General features: G+C 46.3%; 1 protein-coding gene across 1 annotated transcript; it reads left to right on the forward strand.

Moving 5' to 3' along the window:
- The first annotated feature begins 1,808 nt into the window (after positions 1-1,808).
- LOC134035061 (E3 ubiquitin-protein ligase RNF152-like) lies at positions 1,809-23,760 on the forward strand. Its single transcript, XM_062479855.1, is given in 4 exon segments — positions 1,809-2,212; positions 22,707-22,998; positions 23,000-23,467; positions 23,469-23,760. Coding segments are annotated over 3 exon segments (657 nt in total). The 5' UTR covers positions 1,809-2,212; positions 22,707-22,965; the 3' UTR covers positions 23,625-23,760.
- The last annotated feature ends 1,648 nt before the right edge of the window (positions 23,761-25,408 follow it).

Consider the following 25,408-nt stretch of genomic DNA (forward strand, 5'->3'; position numbering starts at 1 on the left):
GCCACTGCAGAGCACCCATCAACATCATGGGACAACGAGGGACAGGGGGCACACAGACTCACATCTGCTCCGCCTAAATGGACTTGAGAGAAGGGAGCTTTATGTGGATTTCAGCTGGCTCCTCTCCTTCTAGACGGTCGAGAAACAGAGGCTCAGGTGAAAAGGTCATCGAACGGGACACGGACATCTTTGTCTGTTCCTGTACGTGTGTGAAAACATGCATGAAAGACAAGGAAGATCACAGATGTGCCAGGAAAGGCTCACAGGCATACCAGTACACACCATGAGTGCACTTGTAGAACAGACAGACAGGTATACAGGCAGACAGGAAAACGGATGGAGGGTGGGTGAGTGGGGGTAGGTGGGTGGGCATGTGGATGGACAGGAAGGCAGGTAGGTAGGTAAGCATCCTTCACACACACACACACACACACACACACACACACACACACACACACACACACACACACACACACACACACACACACACACACGACAGCCCCTAATTGACAGCTCGACAAACAAAAGCGTTTAACCTATAACCTAGACATTGTACATACAAAAACGTAAACACCAAGGGGCTATCATTAACCCACTGTGAACCAGCCATATGCACACATTTCAACTCCCCTCTTTTTTGGTGTGTGTGTAATTATTTAGAATTCTTTACTTTCTAACGGCTTTTCCAGTTGCTGTCAGTTCCAATGGCGAGGTTATTGATCAGAGAATCAAGGTGATTTAGGCTGCATCCTGTCGGTGTGTTTGTTCAGCCTACAGTGACTAAGAGCATGTCCTCCGAATGCCAATTAAAGCTTTGATGGCCAGATAATTGTCACAGCAGTGCTGATGACGGGCATGTCTGACAAGCTGGCTGTACAGTGCATGTGGTTCTTTTAATTAACCGCCGGAGGCTTCCGTGTGCGTGTGGGTGGACTGAGTTGGGAAATGCACTCCGGAGGAAGACAAGGGCTGTTGTTTTTTCACACGTGGGTTTTTGTGTCACAGACTATACATGAGAAATAAAAGACGGCAGACTGGAGTGGAGAGTCGCTCGCTTTTGTTTGCAGGGAAAAGGATTTACAAACAAACAAACACATAGACACACACACACCAACTTAGTTAACCAATGAGCCCCTTCAGTTGGGCATTTCCCTGCGGAGGAAGAGTATTTGGGTAACAAAGTCAACATTACCATTTCAGAGGCCTATCCATTTTCATTAACTCAATCTTCATAAGATCTCCCTAACTCCCTCATGCCCTGCAGCTGAGTTAGTCATTTATAGGCTCTGGGTTTATCCTACCATAACAACCCCTTGATGCATTACCTATTTAAATTCATTATCCTCCATAATTAAAGCAAATATATCAAAGACTGCTTACATTGCAGGGATATGATCAGTGAACTCCACGAGGACGCCGGATCAAATCCCAGGTGGGACTGGGGGCCTTGCATGCACAGTAAACTCTTTTATGAACAATTAATCCCAGTTTTCCACCTCATCTCAACTAACGGCAAAAGTATTCACTGAGAAGTAGGTGTAAAATATGCCTAGCAGCTACAGCAGTTGTTTTTATATAGGGCCTAATTTGGGCTGACCTGCAGAGCACGACTGTTTTGGCCTCCAGTCAAATTGAATCACAGAATGAATTTATGTAACAACTCTCAAGGTCTGTATTCATAATAGCCTTCCATAAAATCCAACCATAGCTTAAATGTTGATTTAGTTCATGATAAGTTAATGTCAACTATACCGTGCAAGCACCAAGCACCGTGGCAAACTACCTGGATAGCCACCATTCCAAACTAGGCAGTGCAGTGCCACAGGAGCCATTGGCGCCTGTGTACACCTTGGGTCTTTGTCCCAGACGTGGCGTAAGGTTAAAATGATATTATCACAAAGGATCTTGATGCGATAACGCTGCGCTCTGATGCCACGGTGCAAGTATGATATCAGCGGGCGTATCCAGTTATGGGGAGGTAGATATAACGAGAGTGCGAGTGGTTCGGTGGGAGGGTCTTTATTTTGGTTAGCTAGGTAGAAAACAGAAACACAGTTTCTGTCTGTGCCAGCCCTTTCATACTCAGGGCACCGCGCGGATCAAGTATTTCGCTATCACACCACACTTGCGTGCGCGGAGGCGTAGAGTCTGGGTTGCAGACAATAACAGTGAAATCGAATGTGGATTGCTTATATTTCTGCGATACCAGGAGGTGAGTTTTTTTTTACAAACTGACTCGTAATTACAATGTTTGGGGAACTGATTTTAGAAGTTCATTTATTCACATAGATTTGGGTTGTGCGTAGAGTCCTATCAGTAAAGGTGGGACAATGTTGCGATACCCATCAGTCTATTGCATGCTTTGTCTCTCCAATGTAAATGTTACAGGAAATCTCTGTGATGCGTTCAGAATGCCAGCTTAAAGCATTAAAAAGCCCTGTTGTAGCCTACAGCAACTAATGCTACATTTATACACAACAATTTGCATAGCCTATTCCTTACACAAGTTTATATACATACATAGTTATGTTGACTGTAGACATTAAACATAGCCTAGGTTAGGTAAAAACAGTAGTCGATGCTGTCGACAGTTCGGTCTCTCTTGTACTGGGTTCTTAAAAGAGGTGATATACGATTGTGTGATAAACGGTTACAGGCTATGATGTGTGGTAGCCTATGTATCAACACGTCCACTGACTGAAATAAAATAGTTTTTATTTGAGCATATAAATTACCTGCGAGGTTCAGGAAGATAACCTACTATCACGCCACTTGTCTCCTCAGACCACAGCCGGTCATGACATAGATGGGCAATAAAGAGTTAGCATCTTCTTCCCCGATCAGCGTGGGGCATTTGTTCTACCTATGACGGGTTTAACATAATCCCTTCGCCTCCTTTGTTCCAGAGTAAAACGAAACGTATCCCGTTTGTAACTTCACCACTAGTAATGACAACACCCAGTGCCATGACTAATGTCCTTGTATTTTTTTTTTTACAGTAGTGTGACTTTCTTTGTCAAATACCTTTTGAGAGTAAAGGTTGCATTCGCAGGACTTCATGTTGGAAATATACTATGTTGATATATGGACTTATGTTATGTAATGTAATATGTTTGTTTTCATTGGTTTTATTTATAGACAGATTTTTAAATATTTTCAGTTTGTCTTTGTGACTTTAGACATGACTTGTAAACTCAATCACTCTGGTAAAATAAAATGATTGTCAGTTTATTTAGCAGTGCTATATAAAGAACACTAGAAACAAGGACAGCAGTGACTTTTGGAAATAATCAGATGTGACAAGCACAGGAAAAACAAAAGGGTTGTTTACCAGACCAGATGTTCTACAAGAGGAGCATGGCAAAGCCCGCATTTCTGGGGTTGAATTTCAGTTGGCCATTTTTCAAACCATGAGCATGTTTATTGAATCTAGGAGCATTGCCTTGAATACCGCACAATGCAAAAAACAAGCAAAGACAATATTTCATCCCAGATTCAGTCGGAAAGTCTTGCTAATGACTAAACTTAGTTGCACACTTCAATGAGTGACATTAGTTTCTGATGTGACTTGGTTCTCACACACACTGGCCTCAGGGACCCACGCAAGTTCAAGGGTGAGTGTAGCGAGCGAGAGGACTCCAGGATCCTTAGCTCCAGCCATCAGGAAAGGCCATGAAGATATACTTCTACACACCAGAACAACCACAACCATCTACAGTATGGATTACCTGATATTAATGGTCTTCTTTGAACTGTGATATTTCCCCTGGTCTTTCAAATTCACGTACAGCCCATTCCCATATGATCTTGGCTTTGCCAAATCCGGGAATGGATGTAACACTATGCCTGTTAACAAACCAGTTTGCTAGTTAACAAACATGATCATTATGAAGCAGTAACTCAGTGGTGTCTTTGATGTCACTGACTATAGCATTCATTTGTGTGATTAGGTGCTTGGTGTCTTGATGGCTTCTATGCTACTCTGTTTTGAGAACGGTTGGAGGTGAAATTGAAGTAAACATTGTCCTTAAGTTTAGACAGAGTGAGGAGGCAAGGGGGACGGGGGACGACGACTGTTGACAGATCCGAGGCTTTGAAATTGTCGTCTGGAGTTTAATGCTTTCTGGCAGCTTATTTAAGAGTTTTTTTCTACCTTGCTTTTGAGGGAACTGAGATATTTGAAATCAGATGTCTAAAGGCTGTGATTGTAGAATCAGTAAAGGTTAGAGCTTTCTTCTGGATGAGATTGGCAGAGGCTCTGTTTTTTTGACAGGCGTTTGATCCACTTTTGGAGCTGCCATCCAAAATGCAAGGATCAAGAATTGACCGTTACCGACTTTTCTTCAGGTAAATAAATGGATAGGCCTGCATATTTCAGTGTTCTAATTGTATTTCTACCTATCCGTAATTAGGAATTGAATGACTACTAAATTGCCAGTGGCACTTAAGATACTAATTTAGAAAGTGGTTAGGTGTTGAGTACTGTGTATATATATAATTTTCATGTCAAAACCTCTGTAAGTAAAAACTGACGGTGTAATTTATCAAAACTTTTGTTGAAAGATATGTGTTCTAAAGTCAAGTAGCACTAACTGATTTGAAGGTGACGTGCTGGAATGATGAGGCTCACTTGTTGACTTTATTGTGTAATATCTCCTCGGATATTTCTTCCCACTTCCTCACCCTTGTCTGTGTTGCGTGCCCTTCCTGCAGCCCTCACCACTTCCCTCCATCTCCAAAATCATCTCCACCTTCCCCCTCATTAATTTCTCCTCCCCCAAGACATCGGCCTGGGCCCGCTTCATTTGCATCCTAGCTCCACGCGGCTGCCCAAGTGTTTTCCTGGAGTCAGGTGGCTAATTGGCTCCCATCTGTTGGGAGAAAGCGGCCTGTGCCGAATCAGGGGTAATTTGTGTCATGAGGTTTACCATATTGATTTGGTTCTGTCGGGTTGCCGAGCTCCACACTTTGGGTGTTTATTTGGTTGTTTCTCCGCATGTGACCGTACATCCTTATTTGTGCAAGAGAAATGTAAAAAAACTAAAAAGATGTGCTGAAAGATGTGCGTGTTTCAATTTTGCGGTTTAGTCTATTGTGCTCCTAGAAGTCGCTGCAGTAGCAGTAGCAGCATTTGTTATTTCCTGGATGTATGGAGTTGAAAGGGAGTGGAGAAACAACCAACTGTAAAATAACTCACTTTCGGGCTCACACTAGGATGTTATGTGCTGGAGCTGGAACCAAATATTGCCGTAGCAGACTGCAGTGGAGAGTGCTTTCTACAAGGTCCCATGTTGTTTTCTCCTTCTGTCACTGGCCTAAAAGCAACTAGAGCAGAATGCTGCAGTTGCAAAACTCGAAAAGCCACAGCAGAAATAGAGGAAGTGGTTAGGTGCTGAAGTGTGGTGGCATGAGGACAAATCAGGAAGTCAGAGAGTGACAGCCCCTCCTCTGTGAGACCTGTCCAGACAAGCACGAGACAAACAAGCCTAACTCCATGGTCTACACCACCTGTGGTAAATGGAGAGAAGAGAAGGCGTTTTTTTTATTATTATTTTTTTACAGGCAGCTGTGCTATTGGCAGATCACCCACAGGCAATCAGGTTGGATCTCAGCCATCACAAAGCACTTAGCTATTGCACCTCTTGAGCATGCAGAACCACACGCTGTGCTTGGCTTTCAAGTGCTTTTATGATGGTTATAATTGTTTGACATGATTCAGTTTGGGATTAGTAAGAGAAGAGCACATGCAGCCTATTAGGCCATTCTTTTCTGGCTTCAATCACCCTCCTCAGAGAGTTAGGGCTCTTCTCCAGCTGCTTTGAAACCCCACAGCATGGCAACTCATACCACAATGACATTTGGACACACTCCTGAAGAATGTATGGGTCTGTGGACTTGTGATTCATCATGCTTCTCTGAATCACCTGCTGTGAGAAAGTGCAGGCAATAAATCAATTTTGGGTGCTTATTCGATTTTTTTTTTGACAATTTGTAGTGATGCCCAAAGTCACCTTCAAAGATGATGATGTATATGCTTTACATGGGTCTGTTGAATTTACTTACTCTGCAAAAAAGGGAAGGAACATTTCGTTTGAGAGAAACAACAACTTATGTTAGAAGGTCCAAGATTAAGGCATGCCAAGGTCACCCTCTGTTATGAGAATTGGGCTACAAAACAAAGATGGCCTCATGGGATTTCTCAAATGTCACTTGATGTATTATTTAATGCATTTCCTTGGTGCTGCTCGACACAATTTCTTGGGAACTGATATGGGTGGGCCTGTGTTTTAGTTCCTTTGGTACCTGACATTCAATTAGTTATGCCATGCTATCTAAAATGAGCTTTTCATGCTACAAACAGCATACTGTTCACCTACAGACTTTGCCATCTATCCCTAATGTCTTTAATGCATTTTAGGCGCCTAGGCCGATGCTCAGCATCAAATGAGGTTTGTATTTTTGCTCACCTCGTGCTGCAGAAATGCCTTCAATTTAGATCAATCATCTTGTCCTGGGTGGTCCTGTTGTTTTGGACACCTTTTTCTTTTTGATAAATGTTATTTCAGAATCCTGGATAAATGTAAAAGCTGACTAATGGCCATGGCTAATGCATCCGTTGTTGTTAGAGGGGAAATCATTTCCCCGAACTTCCCCGCAATTTATTAACCCTTGTGTTATCTTCGGGTCATTCTGACCCATCAGTCATTGTGACCCACCGTCGTATTGCGACAAATTTACCTCATACAAAAACAAAGTGAAGCATTTTCTTTTAACTGTCGGGCTGTCTCAGACCCCCCACATTGGAATGGTTAAAAGAAAATTATTTGTATTTGTTTTTGTATTGGGTAAAATTGGGTAAACACAACGATGGTCCGTTATGAACCTTTGGGTCATGTGACCCGAAGGCAGCACGAGGGTTAAGACACCTTTAAGTAGTAAAGTGGCATCATTCTACTGTGGGGGTTTTACTGCAGTTACCATTCAGGACATTGACAGGTGACAAATTACACTGCTGCCCATTGCTCGGTTCACAGAATGACATAGTTAAAGAGGGGGTAGTGTTGTGTGCATGTCTGTGTGTGTTGTTCCTGTTCTCTAAAGGCAATCGGTATGAATTCGGGATGTTCTATGAGGTAGGGTGCGGAACACAGTTGCAGTCTGTGTGCTGTCGGTTTTTTAGTTAGACAGTCGCCAGATGTTTTGTGTGTGTGTGTGTGAGTGTGTTGTTGTAGTCTTGAGGCCCTGCAGTCTGGCCATGGCACACCTCATTGGGTCACATGTCACATTGGGGCAGGCCTTGGAGGTGCCACGGCTCAAATTTGTTATATTTCTGTCTGATTTCAAATAGACAATACCCACATACACATCATGGTTGCCCTTCATGGGAAGTCAAAGTAAAACAAAGAAAAAAAGCACCAAATCGATTTAAGTTGAGGGTGATCGCATAATCATTGCCATTACCTCGAACACAGCGTTAATTTGTCATTTGAGGAGCATTATTCATCAAATGATCCAAAGAAGATGGATGGAGCAGCCAGTGTATGGACGATTAACGACGAGGAAGACCAGGCGAAACTTGTAAACTGGTGTCAATGCTACATTGCTGGCTTGATGAAATCATGTTCCAACAATGCCGTTGACTGTGAAATATCTCCAGTTCATGGAGGGTTGATGTGTCATTTTTTGATGAGGTGTCAACAAGAAAGCAGATCATGAATGTGTGCCCATCCTGTTGTCAGAGACGGAACATGATGAATGTTGGTCGTACCAGATGCAGGGGATAGTGACAGCTTTCTGAATGGTGGACCTGCTCTGAGGAACGTACCTAGTGATGATGTACCCCTGCAGACCCTAGACAATGTCATTACCACGCACTTGTGAGACGACGCCTCGCTTGCCCTTTGACCTTTTGATTGAGCAACTGATGAACTGTAGCTGATAGATTTTAAGCTAGCTGGACGATATATCTCCCAGGGGTTTGCTTGCCTCTGCAATCTCTGTTGATGCCATTGTTCCATTTAGTTTTTGTCTCTCTACGTGCAAGTTATTAAATCAAATGAGAGGAGATTGTAAAAGTCGCCCAAATCCAAGAGACATCCTGTCTTCTACTTTCTTTAGGACCGTAATCTGCATAGACATATTTCAGTGGGATGGTTTGATTACCCTGCTTAATCAGGGCTGTCTCCCAGAGTGTTGGTGCAGACACTGTGGTTCGCATCATCAGACTGAATCCTGACCTACTTTAGCTTATACCAACATCTGTGTCTGTCTGCTTAACCCTATCCGTTCCATACTTTAAAGGGAACATTGACACGAGCAGTGAAGTCCTTCTTCATGAAAACGTTATGAGGACATTAACGGGAATGCAGGATCGTTGCTGTTTAGGTCACATACGGTTGTGCTGACTCTGGGGGGAAGTCAAGGAAGGTGTACGACTCGTCCAATTGTTATTTTAGCCGATTTGTGTTTTGTTCTTCAGATGGCCTTCTATTCGCTGGTCAGGTAAGTAGAGAGGCTAACATCCCTCTTCGTTTGCTGCCTAACCATGGCATCTCATTTAACTTCGAGATTTGATTAAGGCTTTGAATCTGAAAGCTATTTCCTTTTCAAAAGAGTTGCCCCGCTGCAATGGTCTGTTGAAGTAGCCCCTGCAGTTGAGTGGGACATAGGCAAGACAGGCAAGGGGGGGGGGGGGGTAGGTTTGGGAAGTTGTTAAAGGGTAGTTATTCTGATAGGGGAGGGGGTTTCTCAGGTAAATCTCCCCTTTTGACCTCTGTGGAGCTTGTCTGGGACTGTTTGTTGAAATGTCTGCGTACTGTGTTGTGTCTGCAGGGTGGAAGAGTCACAACAAACCCCTGCCGGGATACAGATTGGGTCCTTTTCCCCCCGTCCTCGGTCACGCAAGGACACAGCTAGATCCCATAGGCATGAGTCTTAGCAGAACCTTGGCAATGCACAGCAATGAGGAGAGAAAGGACTGGAGGGAAGGAGAGGGGGAGGTAATGAGGGAAAAGGAGTGGAGATTGAGAGGCAGAGGAAGAGGAGGAATAGAAAGAACGCAAGGTGCACGGACAGGGAGAAGTGACAAAAGAGACAGTTGAAAGAATTGCTTTCATCCATTATAAAGCCTTGCTCAAACAGTCAGAGATCTCAAATGGATTCTTCGGAAAGCTACAAGAAAATTAGTCTGTTAGTCCTCCAAAGGCATGCGTCAATCCTCCTAAGGCATGCGTCGATCCTCCGAAGGTACTCTGTCCTTACTTCTTTTTGAATTTGCATTCCATAATGCTGTTCTGGTTCTAGGTATATTGTGTTTTTTCCACACACAGACCTAGCCGTTAGCTTGTCCATATGCCACACATTTGTGTTTGGATGTGACTACACAGGTTATTGGGGGGTGCACACCGTAAATCATTGTACTGTTGGTGTGAAGGGCAATGCTTTAAAGAGTCTCTTGAGTGGTGAACATAGTACTCCTTTCGGTTCCAGATTTGTTGAATTGCGACATGAGCTGAATCTCACTTTTTTCCCAATTAGCCTACTGGATCTGACCATTGCTCACAGGGTTAGGGTCAACAAGGAACCATTTCGGTAGCAGAACACTCGTGGCTCATTAGAAGAAAAAGGTTATATATACACAGAGATGTATTAGGCCTATGGATTGGATGGAAGGGGTCGTCATGGATGCTAGGGTCACGGCAGTAATGGTACATTCAGTCCAGTATGACATTTATTCATTTGTATGTATGTATGTCTGACATATGTATGTATGACATCACATCCTCTAATGAACACTGTGGCCTCTAATGTGTAAACACTGCCTTTAGGAGATGCTTGGTTTCCTCTGATTAGCTTTCAATTGCTCTACCTGTTAGCTAAGGCACACAAACAGAGAACGGGCCAAACGGGTTTTCGGAGTCTTTCTCGCTCTTTCTCTCTCCCTTCCTCCCTCGCATCCTAAACATCAGGTGTCCAGTCACTGTGTCTCCATGGTAGCGATTACGGTTTTGCCCAGTACCTTGCCAGAGGGAAGGTGGATGGTCGCATGTGGTGTGGTCTGAACTCCCTAAACCCTCCCCCATGCTCTCTCTTTCTCTCTCCTGCTCACACACACACTTCCAACCATGTACATCTGTGGATATTGATGTGGGTGAGAGATTCAACCAGGACTGTAATAGGGCAACAGAGAGTACTTGCTTTGTGGTCTAGACTCTAGAGCCTCTTGGCACTGCAATTGAAATGATTATCACCGTCCTCCAAACCAAACTGTCCCCTGTCCAGCTTTCACGGAGTTGCTTGTTTTTACTCTATGCACACCTTGCTGCGCTATTTGAATTAATTAGATTGCAACTTAATACCTACTGCAGAGTAAACCCAGGCTTCTAGCCTTTCAGGCGGCGTACAACAGTTTAATCTGAATACTAAATGTTATTAAAAGCCTCCGTTCCTTCCTCCTGTGTTGGACAGTGTGTACCTGATAATGAGAACCCTCCCCCCAGGGCCTATTGCATTCACAGTGCACCAGCGTGGTGTAATTCAGTAATGAATTGCCTTAGAGCCCAGACAGCCGCTGTAATGGTTTGGAGATAAACAATTAGACTTGCCTGTACAATGTGTTGTCCCAATTTCAGCCACCCATTCTCTACCTCCGCAGTGGAACAGGTGAGCGTGACGAAGAGGCAGGGAAGTTCCTGCAGTAAGCTCCTGATAAATGTGGTCACTCATGGCTGTTGTTTCAAGGGATGCGCTGATGTGAGGATTCTGCCCTGGTAATGATTGCTGATCATCGATTGGCTATCAAGCAAAAATGAATGTATTTTGATTCATCAATCTATGATCTGCTTATAGCAATGCCTCACTGGTATCTCATGTAGTGTACTCTATGATGAAGATTTAACAAGGAGCATTTTCCTTCATGATAGATTCTAGCATCCTCCTTTTACGTTGGGGGGCGGGGGGGGGGGGGTACAGAGAATGTCAGCCCAGGAGTGAGACTTCTTCTGTCCTCTCCCTCCCAGATAATTTCAGAGAGGACGGAAGAGCCGCCTTCATAACAGACAATGTAGATGTTAGGATAAAAAAGGAGGGAAGCAGATGGAGCTTATGAGAATGAACGACAGGGAGGAAGAGAGAGAGAAAGAGAAGGGGCGGGGGGACAGAGAGAGAAAGAGAAGGGGCGGGGGGGGGGGGCTGAGGAGCAAAGAAAAGCAGGAGAGCGAATGAAGGAGAAGCAAAAAGGACAGGAACGGCAGATATGCTGCGTCTGCCTTGTCCTGACATTTCTCTCCGTCTCCCCCGGGAACCAATGCCCGGTTTAAACGATCCGAACGGATGATGGAGGGGGACAGGAGGAGGAGGAGGAGGGGGAGACATTTTGATGTGTATTAGTTATTACACAAGGCAGAGTCGGACCCCTAATTCGCTTTTAACCTAATGCAATTAGAGGATTTGGGCCTCAGCAGTTTTCAAGACGGCTAATTTGTTTAGGAAACATGAATTCCCTCTTGGTAGGTACAAAAGCGCCATGATGATGGGACCCAAATGATGACTCTGACGCTGGGGGTGTCATGGCAACCTGATAACTGGGTGTCCATGTTGACGTTTTTTTGCCGTAGGTAGTTATCCTGAGCGCTCCTGGCTTTCTCCACCTCGGTTTCCTCGATCCAGGCACTGCCTGTCCATCCTTGATAACAAACAGCATGCCCTAAGACACGGTGTCTCATTCAATTTGACACCATGGGAGCGCTGGTTTCACTGGGGGTGACACTGCTTGAGTGCTGAAATCGTAGGTCCCCTAAAATGCTTTCTGATTCTCATTCAGGAGGACACGTCAGTAAAGCATACACTGCCCGTTTACCTGCACAAACATATCCTCCTCTGACCTTTATTTGATTCCCCCCAAAAACAATCTTGCCAATAACGTTTTTCTTTCGAACTTGACAGCTACAAACAGTTGTTTCATTAGCCCTATCTGTAACTGTGACAACCCAACTACACCCTATATCCTGGGTGTGCTGCCTTTGGGAAAACCCAGAGCGCCAGCTCACAAGACCAACCAGTGTGAGAGGGAGCGGGGGACTGAGCCCAAATCTTTATTTCTGCCCAAACGCCCGCTGAAAATCTGCCAACGTGCTGTGTGGGCCAGACCCTGATGGAGCGGACAAGCATACACCTTTCTCTTTATTTCCTGCCTCTGTCTCATTGTCTGTCGCTTTTCTCTTTTTCCATCTCTCTCTGCCCTCTTTCTTGCCCTCTTCTCTATTTCCGTGCCTCTGATAGATAGATATCCTGCAGAACCGAGTGAGGTTGGAGAGGGTTTGTCAGGGCTGTACGCTACGGAGTTGGTGGGAGACGACAGGGGGTGGGAGGGGCGTGAGAGGAGGATTGGAGAGGTTTCTCAGAGCGCCGCAGAAGGACGAGATGGAGAGGGCAAAGGGCCAGAGGAGTGACAGAAAAATGATGAGATGAGAGAGAGGAAGAGAGATGGAGGGAAGGAGTGTCTGGAAGGATATTCATGAGTCTTGTGCGTGTGCGGCGCGAGGTGTTAAGGCTGTCATTCTCAAAGCTCTAATCGTCAAAAACCTTGACTGAGATCCCCTCTCCTGCCTCAGTAGTACAGAATAGCAAGCTTCGCTTTTCACATTCCTCTTAACCCCCCCTGCCCCCCCCCCCCCACCGAGTCCTCTCACCTGCTCTGTCCCTCTACTTCTCCATCTATCTCTGTCTGCCTCTACAAAGCTTGATCTATGGTCTTTTCCCCCGGTGCCCCATATCTCACTGTGTTCAGCCGCAATCCTTGAGCGGGGCGTCCTGTTTTGATGCTGTCAGCTCGCTGTGTTGGCACGGTGATTGAAACGTGCCTGCCGCCTGACTCTGCTCCGACGGTGAGGGCACGCCATGGCGCTCGCACCTCCGGCCGAACCTCTGATTTATGACTTGGGTGTGCGCTGGCGTTAGTCTGCAGACCTTGCTCTCCGCTGCCCCCCACCCCCCTTCTTCCCTCCCCCCACCTCCCTCGACTTGCTCTCTGTCTCTCTCTTTGTCTCCCTCCTTTCTCTTTAATCGTCTGTCTGTTCATCTATTGTTTACCTGGTGTGATATCGCCTACATAACAAGGATAATGCTCCTTTTTGCAAGCGTCTGAGTATTTCTGCATGAGTGTGTGCGTGTGTGTGTGCACACGTTTCACGTTAAGCTCTACCATCTCTCGCTGAATGTGCGGTGCACGTATTGAGACCTCTTTCATCGTCTGTGTGTGTCAGTCACTTCACTGCTCCGTAAGTGTGTGTGCGCAGCAGGCCCAGCTCATTGTGTGCCCTTCTCATTAAATAGCTTTTTTTCAGGGCCTCTGTATAGCTCATCATCTTGTTGACTTCCTTTTACCATACTCAAGGCTTTGTTTAAGGACTGTGGTGAAAAACGAAAGCAGCCCGGTTGGCTTAACACTTTCGTTAAAGACAACTAAAAATGGGCACAGAAATATGTGACAGCAACAACAACAAATAATCTCTGTTTGTTCTAAACTATGGTACCCTGTCAGACAACACACACACCTGTCAGTGTGTACTGGACACACGCACACCAGTCAGTACATATCATAATCACTATGCGATGCACACACACACACACACACACACACACACACACACACACACACACACACACACACACACACATGCACACTATCAGCCCCTAAAGACTCAGTATATGAATGTGTAATTGGCTACCATGCCAATAAGACACTGCAGAAATACCAAGCGCGATGCCGCCCGGCGTGTTCTCGAGGGAAATGCCACGCTCCTCTTCAGAGAATTCATTGTATGTTATTGTCAGTTGAGCTCTTCCAAGGTCTGCCTGGGTGCAGCGATAGCGCGAGTGATTCAAACACCAAGGCCTGTGTGCCAAACTGCAGAGGCGGATACACTTCATTCCAAGAAAAACACATGGATAGGTTTTATTATGTGTGTGTATATATATGTATATCTATATTTATATTATATTGATATATCTTTTTTTCCCTATCGATATGTTTAATCCTCTTGCAGTCAGGGTACAGACGACTACCCTGCAGACTAAGGAGGAGAGAACACAAAGCCAACTCCATGACCTGGTGTGTGTGTGTGGTAGGGGGGATACTTAGTTGCAGTGGTAGTGCAGTGTTCTGGAAGCCACTTATCAATGTATGCTTTGACAGTCAGCATGAGCACAGCTCATTTACTCATGCTTTAGCAAAACCAGGTTGTCAATAGGGGAGCTGTGCAAGACAGTAAATCTGGAAAGTTGAACTGGGCCATTGTAAACTGTACATGGTGGAGCATGTTAGTATTGTATGCAGTAAAGGCAATATTTGTTTGAACACATTTGGCCTTTCACAGGTCTCCCAGGAGACAGACCGGATATATATTAAGGTCAGACATATCTGTGTGTGTGTGTGTGTTTTTTTTTGTGCTTGACATTTTGATGTTTTTTCCCTTCTCCGATTTCCTAAGGGGAGAACACGTGTGGCGATGCAGTATGGAGAGACAGAGGGATAGAGAGGAAGAATGCTCCAGAAGAGATAGGAAGACATGAATAGCCTATTCAGTTAGATCTAATAATGAGACCTATAGTCCTCTCTCCTCTCCTCAGTGTGTGTGTAGCTGTCAGACAGACCCATATGTTGACGCTGAGTGGGCGATGAAACAAGCTTGGCCTCAGACGGCCTCGGTGCCTCCCAGATCAGCAGCAGGACTCCCCGACAGCCTCCTATAATGAACAACACCAACAGCAGACTCTCACTCGCGCACACACGCATGTGCCTTTCGCGCACGCCGACAGCCCCGCATCCCACTTGAATACAGCCAAATTGCTACTAGTTCTTTTACAAGCTCTCTCCTTCTCTGCTATCTACCTTTTTTTCCCCAAATGTCACCATTTGATTCATTCTCCAATTTATAGTATATTTTAGACATGACACACAAGATCTCACAGTGGTGCTGAAAATGGGTTCCCTTTCTTCCCCCCATGAAAATGACAGATGCGAGATGCAGCTTGGCTTTCAAGTGTGCTGTTACCTCACTCCTAACTGCTGCAAACATAGTGAAATAACTCAGGGTCATTTGGGTTGGTAATACCCTCTCAATTTGCTTCCATATCTGTCAGAATACACCGTCTTTGAAGTAACGTGCCCATTGTCGTTTCCCCTTGTTGTTCGACGACTCAACATCACATGGCCCTTGAACCCCTGCCGGAGGTGGCTTATTTTTTTCCAAAAGTTTGAGCTTGCCAGGCAGGAATGAGACATGGAGGAGTATCAAAGGCTGCACATTTGGCAACATCTGGGGACGATTTCTCACATATTGGAGGAAAACTGTTGATAGCTGTCTGTAAAAAGGAAATAATTGCCCAAGGCCTCAGAAGAAGAGGAATCAAAGTGAGTCTTTTTTCCCCCAAGTGTCCTCAATATTCTTTTCACTTCAAATGTTTTTGCACACTCTGGAAAACACAGTGGGCTTTCACAAGTGGGCTTTCATGTGAGGGGATAGCGGGTATTAGTTATAGGACTGTTGAGGGTGGATTTAAGGAAACGCTTGGTGTCCATGTTAAAGCGTGCGTTTGCAAAGTTTTTGCATGAACATGTGTGGCAAATGTGACGGGTAAAGAAGGCTGTCCGAGTTTATCCGTCGTGATGGATTTGTCTCCGTCGCTGTCTGTCAGGCTCCGGCCTGTGACCTGGGCCCGGCACCAATCACTGTATCGATCCGTTTGTGTTTTCACTCGCCAGAGGTGTCCGTGAAGACACTCATCTCAGTGAAATATTTCTCTCCTTGGACGTGCATCAAACAAGCCCCCCTTCAGTACCTTTTCACACCCACCTCCCACAACCGTTTTTGGCAATGAAATGAAGCAAGAGAGAAGGATGGAGAGAGAGAGGGAGGGGGGGCAGAGACAGAGGGAGAGAAGGGGGGTGAAAGTCAGACAAACACTGCTATCGCTAAGGTGCGACAGCGGCCTGAACATTCTGGCTGAACAAAATCCTTTGCTTCGTTCCATGCTGTGTCCCACTTTTACCAGAGAGATCTTCTCAAGAAGAGACACAATCACTCTGATCATCATAAGGTGGTAGAAACCAGAACCATGTGTACAGTATGTGGTACTGTATGTCTCCTTGTCTGGAATCACTCCTTGAGGAAAGAATGAAACAAAGTGATGTATCAAATTTTGAGTGCATTTTGTATTTGTACAAAATATATTACATATCTGTAACTAGAACATTATTCACATATATTTGATTGTTATTTATTTATGATTGTCAACAGAGCTTAACTATAAAATACTTTGCAACTTGCTTTAAAGGCAAAATAATAAAGGCTTATGTTTAGTTTATTTCAATAACACCTAAAGCTGAAACTCTGCAAGAGTGTATCTTGAGGCCCACAGACTATGACACGCTATGGCCTTACTAAAGTAACAAACCCCAATCCACTCACTGTAAGGAACCTGCATTGATTAATAATTACCGAGCAAATCATGGAGCCCGTTTATCGACTGACTTGATGAAAATCTTTGAAATCTTCAGAGAGCTCTTTCTTGTCGTAGACGAAGATTGTGGCACATCATTGTGTTTGCTGAGCGATCCAAGATAAAGACATCTTCAGGGCCTGCTTTTGTAACTGGTTGATCGTTGATTGATGAGTCTCCCGGTTTAGTCATGAAGCCAATGGGTGGTCCCTCTAGAACTATTGGAGGAGCTGTATGCAGAAAACAAGGTCTATAGATTATGGACTGTATGTCTCCAGAGCCTTTGTTTGTGTTTCTTCAATGAAAAACTCCTCTGGGGACCTTCCAGCCCTATGTTTTTTGTCTTTTTTCTTCAACACTTACTTTCGTCTATGGCCTCTTCATATTTCCACTTTGGCCTTGCAACAGCTACTGATATGGAAAGTGGAATCTGTTTTGATGCTAAAGCTTATTAAGATTTCCGAGGTTAAAAACAGGTTTGAAATAGGTTGTGTTTTGTTTTTAGCCTTTGAAGTGAAATTATTACATAAAAATAGTCTAGCATTGTGTTGTTGTTGGTGTGTGTGTGTGTGTGGCCACAATAGTGAGGGACAGTTCACCTCTCACGTCTCGTTCGCCCAGGCGTCCCATGATTAGATTTTGCCAGAGCAACTCCGAGGCTGGTTACAAGGTGACAGGAAACAGTTTCTGGGCAACTCCAAAAATGCCAACCCCCCACACCCCTTCAAGAACCTCCAGCAATGTTCTGACAACACTCAAGCCACGAGACAGCTCTTGTCTTGGAGCTCTGAGTGAAATTGCCCCTCTGTATATCCAGATATCATCATTTTGACGGCGAAGAAAACACTGCCTGTGGTCACGGAGCTCAATGCTGTGCATGTGCAAAGTAAACAAGCACCGAGGTGGCGCCTGATGAATGTCTTATAGACTGCAGATCAGAGAAAAGGGAAGATCAATGCCTCAACATCTAGTTTAAGTACTCATGTCTTGACGCGTTACCACGGAGCTTTGGATAAGATGGAGTGTGTGGACTGTGTGTGGGTGTGCGCACAAAGAGCCCCCCCCCCCACACACACACACAGACACACACACACAGACACACACACACACAGACTCCTCACTCCTGCTGTGTTGCCTGTTGGAGTGTGAATGATCTTATTCTCAGTCAGAGAGAGGGGGTCTAAGAGTGCTCAGGGCCCAGTGTGCTGTTGTATGGTAGCTGGAGCCAGGTAACAGTAGGACAGATGCACTGGGTTCAAAATGTGAGTTCCACACATGCTCTGCTGGAGCCTGAGTCAGCGGGTTAGGGTTACCGTTAAATCATATTTACGATTGTTAATTGAATATAAGAACAATTGTGTTAAAACGTGAACGTGAATGACAGTTTTATAAACTGTCATTTGCATTGGGAATGGCTTTTGTTATACTGGATTTCTATGGTGTGTTTTCCATGTTGTGTCATGTGACAGAATAGTTTTGGTTGACTCTATCGCGTGGCACCTGTCTTTCCCCGCTCTTTAATTGCCAATTGAAATTAAATGTCAGGTTGACATCACTCCTTTTTCTCTTTCATCTTATTTTATTAGAGATCATAAAAATACTTTGCTAATGACAATGTTTGTCCTTTTCTCTCCTGTAGTTTCATTTGTTCTGTTTTATACTTTTTATATGGAACATATGTTCTTGTGGGTTGAATCCTGGGATAAAAATAAATAAATAAATATATATATAGTATATTTTTGCTCAGGCAACATAGATATAGAAACATCTGCATTATTTGTAATACATGGCAAACGTCCAAGCAGGGACATTGTTTTAAATACCCTGAAAGCGCCGGGATAAGATCCAGCTTATTTTTTGTTGCACTCAAACCTAGTGCCTTTGCCTTCGAGTGAAAAGAAAAAGGAAGAGTGTGACTTCAGAAAGTGTGCTACCACTCTCTCTCCGGTAAACACCGGCGCTCCTATGCCTGCGGGGGGAAGGTGGGCGTGGGTGGAGGGGGAGGGGGAGGGGGGGGGGGGGCGGTATCGAGAGTATCATCGTCAACAAACATCCTGATTGGGATTTCAAGGGGGTTTCCACGCGATATGTTTGGATGTGTCCCGCCCATGAGCCACTGAAGATCACGTGATGGTTATCTGAGGGCATGCGCAACTCAGATAACCCCGTGGTCAAGACAAAAGGAGACAGAGAGCGAGATGTGCGGGGAATGGCTGCGGAGGGAGGGAAAATCCTCTGCAGTAGTGTTCCGTGGTGGGTGTGTGTGCCTGAGTCGTGTCCTGAGCGTTCTCACTCTGAACGCGTTTGATAAAGGAAGGAGAGACGGTAGCCATGCTCCAAGACTGGCTCTGGAGACTGAAAGTACCCAGGCATCCCCTCCACAGTCTCACCCCAGAACCTTACCTCCCAGCCCTAGGTCACAGTCTGTCCCAGAGGTATCACTGTGTGTGTGGTGGTCACGCTCGCATGGCCGTGCGGCCCCCAGCCCATATAGCAGTGTTGGCAGCTCTCTTAGTGCTACTGATGAGGACTGGCTCCTCAAGCTGGAAATTGCCATAATGTGTCCTGCAGCGGTCTGCTGCACCAGGCTCTATCAGGGATTCCATCTGTCCTGGGCGACACACACACACGCACACATTCCCACCTCTGGGACACATACGTAACCGTTCAGACACACGCACACACACAACCCCACACACCCCTACACACATGTACACACTCGCATCAATGACACACACACTTCTCTCAAGGGCACATGTCCCCCAGCTCAGTAAGTTCACTTGCATCGTACAGTATATGAAAAATGGAGTGTGATGCAGATGACTTGTGCAGTAGCATGATTAACGCCCAGTGTAAAAGCACTTGGCTGCCCAGTCAAGGGTTTGTCCTCGCCCCCCCCCACACCATGTCATGTGAACTCCCCACCACCACATTTCCACTGTAGAACAGATGTTGATGCTGTGCCAGCATTTTAATCAACGCAGGAAGGAAAAGACCAGAGAGAATTTTCGTAAGCCGGCCCTCTCTGTGTCTTATATGTTTTTTTTGTTGTTGGGGGGACCACAGAAATGTTTCATGTCGAAGTGGTGCTCTAACTCTGGTTGTATTGGGTGGATGTTGGGTTGAGGTGGGTCCTTTTTGTCCTCAGGTTTGGTAGGCTGTGTGTGTATGTATGTGCTAGTGTGTGTATGTGTGTGTGTGTAAGCAAACTTGTGAGCATGTGGGGCTTTGTGTGTATTCATGTACATGTGCATGTATGCTTGTGAGCGTATTTGTTTTGAGGGTGTTTGTGTGTATGTGCATGTGTGTACGTGCCCCACACTCAACCCGCAGTGTGTCCTTTGGAAGGGTCCCAGTGATGTAGAGGTTGTTTGGTTAGAAAGCAAAGGTCACTGCTAGGGCATGCTGTACATCATGATTAAATCATTCTATGTCTGCTCCTATTATACAAGGCTTTCTAGGCACATAAAATAGCTGATCATCTCCTGTGAACAGAACAAAAACATAATCTAGCAACCTCATCATTAGGAGTATGTGTTTTTATTGATTAGTTTCTCTTTACTGTACCTCACTATGCAATAACTGAGAGGAAGGTAACAGCCAGGTTAATCCAAAAACTGCCTTTTAATGTAGCAAACATTTTTGAAATGTCTCTCAGGTGCCTCTGTTTGTGTACATTCCGAACAAAAGCACTCACAAACACATTTTGGGTGAGACGTCTGATTGTTTTCTCCCCCACGGTTTTTAAGTTGGGTCACATGTGTTATCTGCTAGTGGACTCCATTAAAAGCCCTTTGTGAAATATCCGAAAGAGTTCTACAAACGAGACTGGATTTGATTGGATGTCTTTCTTTAATAGCTCTGTGACTTATTTTTGTATCGTTTTGAATGTAATCGAATTTGAAAGCTCCAATTTATTTTCCTGTGCCCCACTTCTCTGATATTTGTATGGTCTGACCCAGTGAAGGTGAGCCGGGGTGTAAAAATGGGTCGCAGAGCGAAACATCGCCAAGGCAGGTTGCCCTGGTTACGGCTCTGTTGCGATGAATCATATTGTTAAGAGTTACCGGAGCATCCTTGGCCTGTTCACCTCTGTTCAAGCGCACGGGGGAGAGTGAACCTGCAATTCATTGACTTCCTGATTTGAGGAAGGGGTGGGGGGGTGGGGGGATGTTGTGCATTCGATTTTGTTAGATCCCAGCACAACGGTTTGTTTGAACCTCAATGCACTGTATGTGATGCTAGTGAGCAGCACTGATAAACCAAGAACGAAGGAGCAGAGAGACAGAGAGGAGGAGAACTGGTGAGTTGAGAAAGTCTCCTGGAGAGATGTGTACTGTAGGATGAATCACCAGAAAACTGCTCAGAGATACTTTTTTTTGAGAGTAAGGAACGGGGAGAGAGTGAAGAATGAAGGCAGAGGGAGGGGAGTGTGTATGGGTGTATGGGAATATCGAGCCACAAAGCATTTATGTCAGATCAAAGCTAATCCCTATCTGCAGGAAGGGGATTCAGTAATACCCCCGCTTGTCTTAGCCCCTCAAGGGCAGGTCTCTCTCCTCTCTTCTCTTCTCTTTTTTCTGTCCTCCAACCCCCCCCCCCACACACACACACACTCTCACATACTCTTTCCCTCTCTTCTCCCTCTCTCCTTCTGATGAAATGACTGGTATTTATATGCCCTTTGCTTGACTTTGACGTGATATTGGGATGCAGAAACTAGCTCAAACAAAGAGGAGAGAGAATATGCAGGGGGGGGATTATGGGGGGGGGGGGGGTGGGGGTTATTGCTTCCTGACCCTGCAGAGGAAGATGTTTTCCAGACCCAGGGGTGAGTGTGAGAGCAAGTTACTGTGTCAGACAAGGGAGAGCTAATAGGTTCAGTAAGTTTAAGTGCTGTGGATTTAGTAGACTTGGGTAAGCTACAGTATATCACATAGACTTCCCCGCCTTGGTGCCAACAAGTCTATTACAATTGTGGATTTGCTGTCAGGGGCTGAGATGGGAGTTTAGTTTGACGTAATCTCATTTCGATAACTGCCATATCTACAATCGTTTTTTTTTAGTTAACGGTCACCTTCAAATAGTTTCACTGCCTGCATATTCTCTCTCTCTCTCTCTCTCTCTCTCTCTCTCTCTCTCTCTCTCTCTCTCTCTCTCTCTCTCTCTCTCTCTCTCTCTCTCTCTCTCTCTCTCTCTCTCTCTCTCTTGCTCTCTCTCTTGCTCTGCAACCCCCAACCCTCCCCCCTCGTCTGTCTATCTCGCACACCTACCCACAGTGGTGCCTCCGGGGGAGTGGAGGTGAGGAGGTGAAAAAAGATTGCTTCGCCTAGACACCGACTCGTACTTTCACACTCCCTAAATGTTGAGAAACAACCCAGATGAAAGTCCGCTCTGCTCCCCAGCCTCCTCATATCCCACCGCAATATTTTGACAGAGCTTAATCATCTGTAAATGTGTCTTCTCCTTGGATTAACATCGCAGACGCAATTACACAAGGAGAAGGGGGGGGGGGGGGGGGGGTCACATTCGTGACTTTTACACCAACCCCTGGCTACGTTAGGATGATAAAGGAATTAGCTGTGTAAAGGGGCCTGTGGGTTATCTGTCCCAGTGTTGTCAGTGAAGAGCCATGATCAAGGTGCCCCCCGGCTCTCATGGGTCCTCCTGCTATGTCATTACTTCTTTGTCAGACGCAATGATGTCCCTTCCCATCATGTGTGTTATGACAACTTCCTGTCTCCCGCATCCCTGTGCGTGTGCCCTGGGTCTGGTGTTCTCCTTGTTTGTTGTGCGTAAGTCTTATGTGTCATGAGATTTGCACTGTCTTGTGTGTTTGTTTGTGTGAGGCGCGTTCTGGGAAAGGCACTCTCAAGGGTGTGTGTGTGGATATCATGATGAGTATGAGCACTGCTGGATTTCTGCTGATGTGGTTGTGTGCCGATCCGGGCGGGGCAGCTTTGACTAATATGTGTGAATGGCCCAAACTGGGCGATGAGGTAGTCCCGAAGGAGCACACACACACCACACACTGACACACACACACACACACACACACACACACACAAACACACACACAGACACCCAGTCTGCCTCTCAGCCATGTCCGTTGCAGTCTGCTCCTCTGTCTGTCTCAGTGTTGATGCCCACTTGGGTGCCTGTGCCCTGGTCATCTCATTAACGCTGTCCTCTCTCCCTCTCCACAGATGAATCCCCCGGGGACAGTGACTCGGCAGTGACATCACACCGAAGCCGTGAGAGCAGCAGAGGGACGACGCCGGCCAGCGTCGCGGCGATCACAATCTCCCCATCTGTCACCTGACTCATGTCGTCCTGCCGAGCGGCCGTTGGCTACTAGCGGCCAGCTGATTTGTGCCAGGGGAACTACAACCTCAAGCAGCTGGTGACCTTTGTGAATTTGCCGCATAAAAAGGACAGGCCTCCTCCCCCCCCCCCCCTCAAAACATGGAGACTCTGTCTCAGGACTCGATCTTGGTAGTGCCAGATCTGTTTCAACTACTACAGCCCCAGGAGGAGGCCCAAGCTGCTGGACTGCAGACACACCTGCTGCTCTGTGTGCCTGACCCAGATGAGGAACAGCCAGAAGGAGATCCGCTGCCCGTGGTGCCGCGGGGTCACCAGGCTCCCCGCCGGCCTCTCCGTCTCCCAGCTCCCGGACGACCCCGACATCATCACCGTCATCGCCATCCCGCACGCCTCCGAGCACACGCCCGTCTTCATCCGCCTCCCCAGCAACGGCTGCTACATGCTGCCCCTCCCCCTCGCCAAGGAGAGGGCGCTGGGTCTCCCGGGCGACCTCGGCTGCCGCTTCCTCCCCGGAGCCGGAGTCGGGCAGAAGGGCATGGCGATGGTGGCAGTGCCCGAGCAGCAGCCCCTGTCCCTGGGCATGGACCTGGACGGGGTGGGGGTGGGGCTGGGGCTGGAGGTCGGAGAGGGCGAGCGGCGGGGCGGCGGCGGGGGGCGTGGGCGGGGGGAAGGGCTCCACGTGGTCGGGCGTGTGCACGGTGATCCTGGTGGCGTGCGTGCTGCTCTTCCTGCTGGGGATCGTGCTGCACAACATGTCCTGCATCTCCAAGCGCTTCACGGTCATCTCCTGCGGCTGAGCGCCACCGCCACGGCCAAGCCCCTGACCTCCACCCCCCCCCCCCCCACCCCCTCCTCCACCCACCCCACCTCTCCACCCACCCCACCTCCCCATCCCAACAAAGACTCCCCCAGCAGTCCGCCCCTCCTCCTTGGTCCCTGGAACCACAACGGGGACAGGACTAGACACTCATCACGGCTGTTTGAAGACATCATCGATAGAACAGATTGAGGGAGAGAGAAAAAGAGACAAACAATGGGGGGGGGGGGAAAGGAACAACAAACGTCCTTGACATTCTGTGGATTTAGAGGATGCTGGACAGACACACACAGACACACACTCACACACACAAGCACTATACAGTACATTATACATTATGAACAGGTTAATTCCCTGGTCCAAACGAACCAGGTTCTGCCCAGCCTAACCTAAACACACAGAGACAACATGTACACCTTCATATTTGCTAGTTGGCCTGTTTTCTGTGGTCAGTAGATTTCCATCAGTTGCGATGTTGTTTTAGCTAAGTGTCAGTTGTACTGACTCCGTAGTCAGTGTCTCCAGTTGGAGTTGCAATATCGAGTGTTTTGGACTGCTTTCTGTTCTCTGGTGCTGCAGTGTTTAACTATGTAAAAGTCAACTTCTAGCCAAGTCTTATCCACAGGAGGGATTCCCAAATCAATACCGGTCCCACTTTCTTGCTGAAAAAGAATGCTACCTTTTTGACAATATGTCATGTAGTTTATGTCGGTATGTGGCAATGTTTCCTTAAACAAAAACAGGGATGAATTGTATATTTTATGTCACACTGTATAAAGTTATCCAGCCTATCTTCAGATGGAAAGCACAGTTTTTTGGTAGACACACACACACCCACACACACTGGACTAGAGATGTGTAACTGACGTGTTAATCAACCAGCCTCTTGGAGAGAACATCCTGACATTACTTTTAATGAAGGACCCTCTCGCTCTGTCCAGGTCAGACATATCGCCCACTTTCCATCGATTCGCTTAATCTCCATACAGTCTTTGATCTACATTACATCAGCTGGGTGTGAGATTGTGTGTATGTGGGGGGGGGGGGGGGAGGTTTTCGGGAGTGGTCGGACCCTGTAGGGTTTTACTTAAAGATGAACTGCAGTGATTTATCAACTTTTTTTTAAACCACGGTTATCATCTTATTCTCGTTCCACGCCGTGGTCAAAATATATAACAAAAAGGCAGAAAAAAAGACCATCTCTTTACTGTTTTAAAGCAATTCTTGTGTACAGTACAAGCAAACAGGGTGAACTCTTTTGTATAGCCTATTTACAGAATGATTGTATTTCCTTGTATTTGATTTTCCTGTTCTTCTTTTGTTTCCATGTTCTAATCTGTTAGTGTTAGAAGCTTGGTCTTAGACCAGTGTTTATGGTGGGTGGTTTGTTGGAGCTAATGTTGGCCTGGGTGATGCTCTGGCTTTTTCATCCAATCCTGGGGGGACTGTGAGGAACTATGACACTGCACTTCTAGAGGAACTCCATTTTAGGTCTGTTGACTGGCAGACCCTTATTTAGACGATCTATCATCCTCTCCATGTTCCTGAAGGATTGTTAGGAGTCGCAGCTTCTCGGTAGCCATTGATGGTCCACCATGCTTCTTAAGGGGAGAGAGGCTGCTTGTGTTGGTGTATTTTGAGTGGGGGCTCACCAGGGGTATGAACCCGCCTAATTGCTGTGTAAACAAACACACTCGCCGTCCAACGCCACCTCCAGCTCCCTCCTCCTCATCCCCCTCCACAAATGTTGGTGTTGTGTGACCT

This window comes from Osmerus eperlanus, chromosome 15 (genome assembly GCF_963692335.1).
Source record: "Osmerus eperlanus chromosome 15, fOsmEpe2.1, whole genome shotgun sequence".
Taxonomy (NCBI): Eukaryota; Metazoa; Chordata; class Actinopteri; order Osmeriformes; family Osmeridae; genus Osmerus; species Osmerus eperlanus.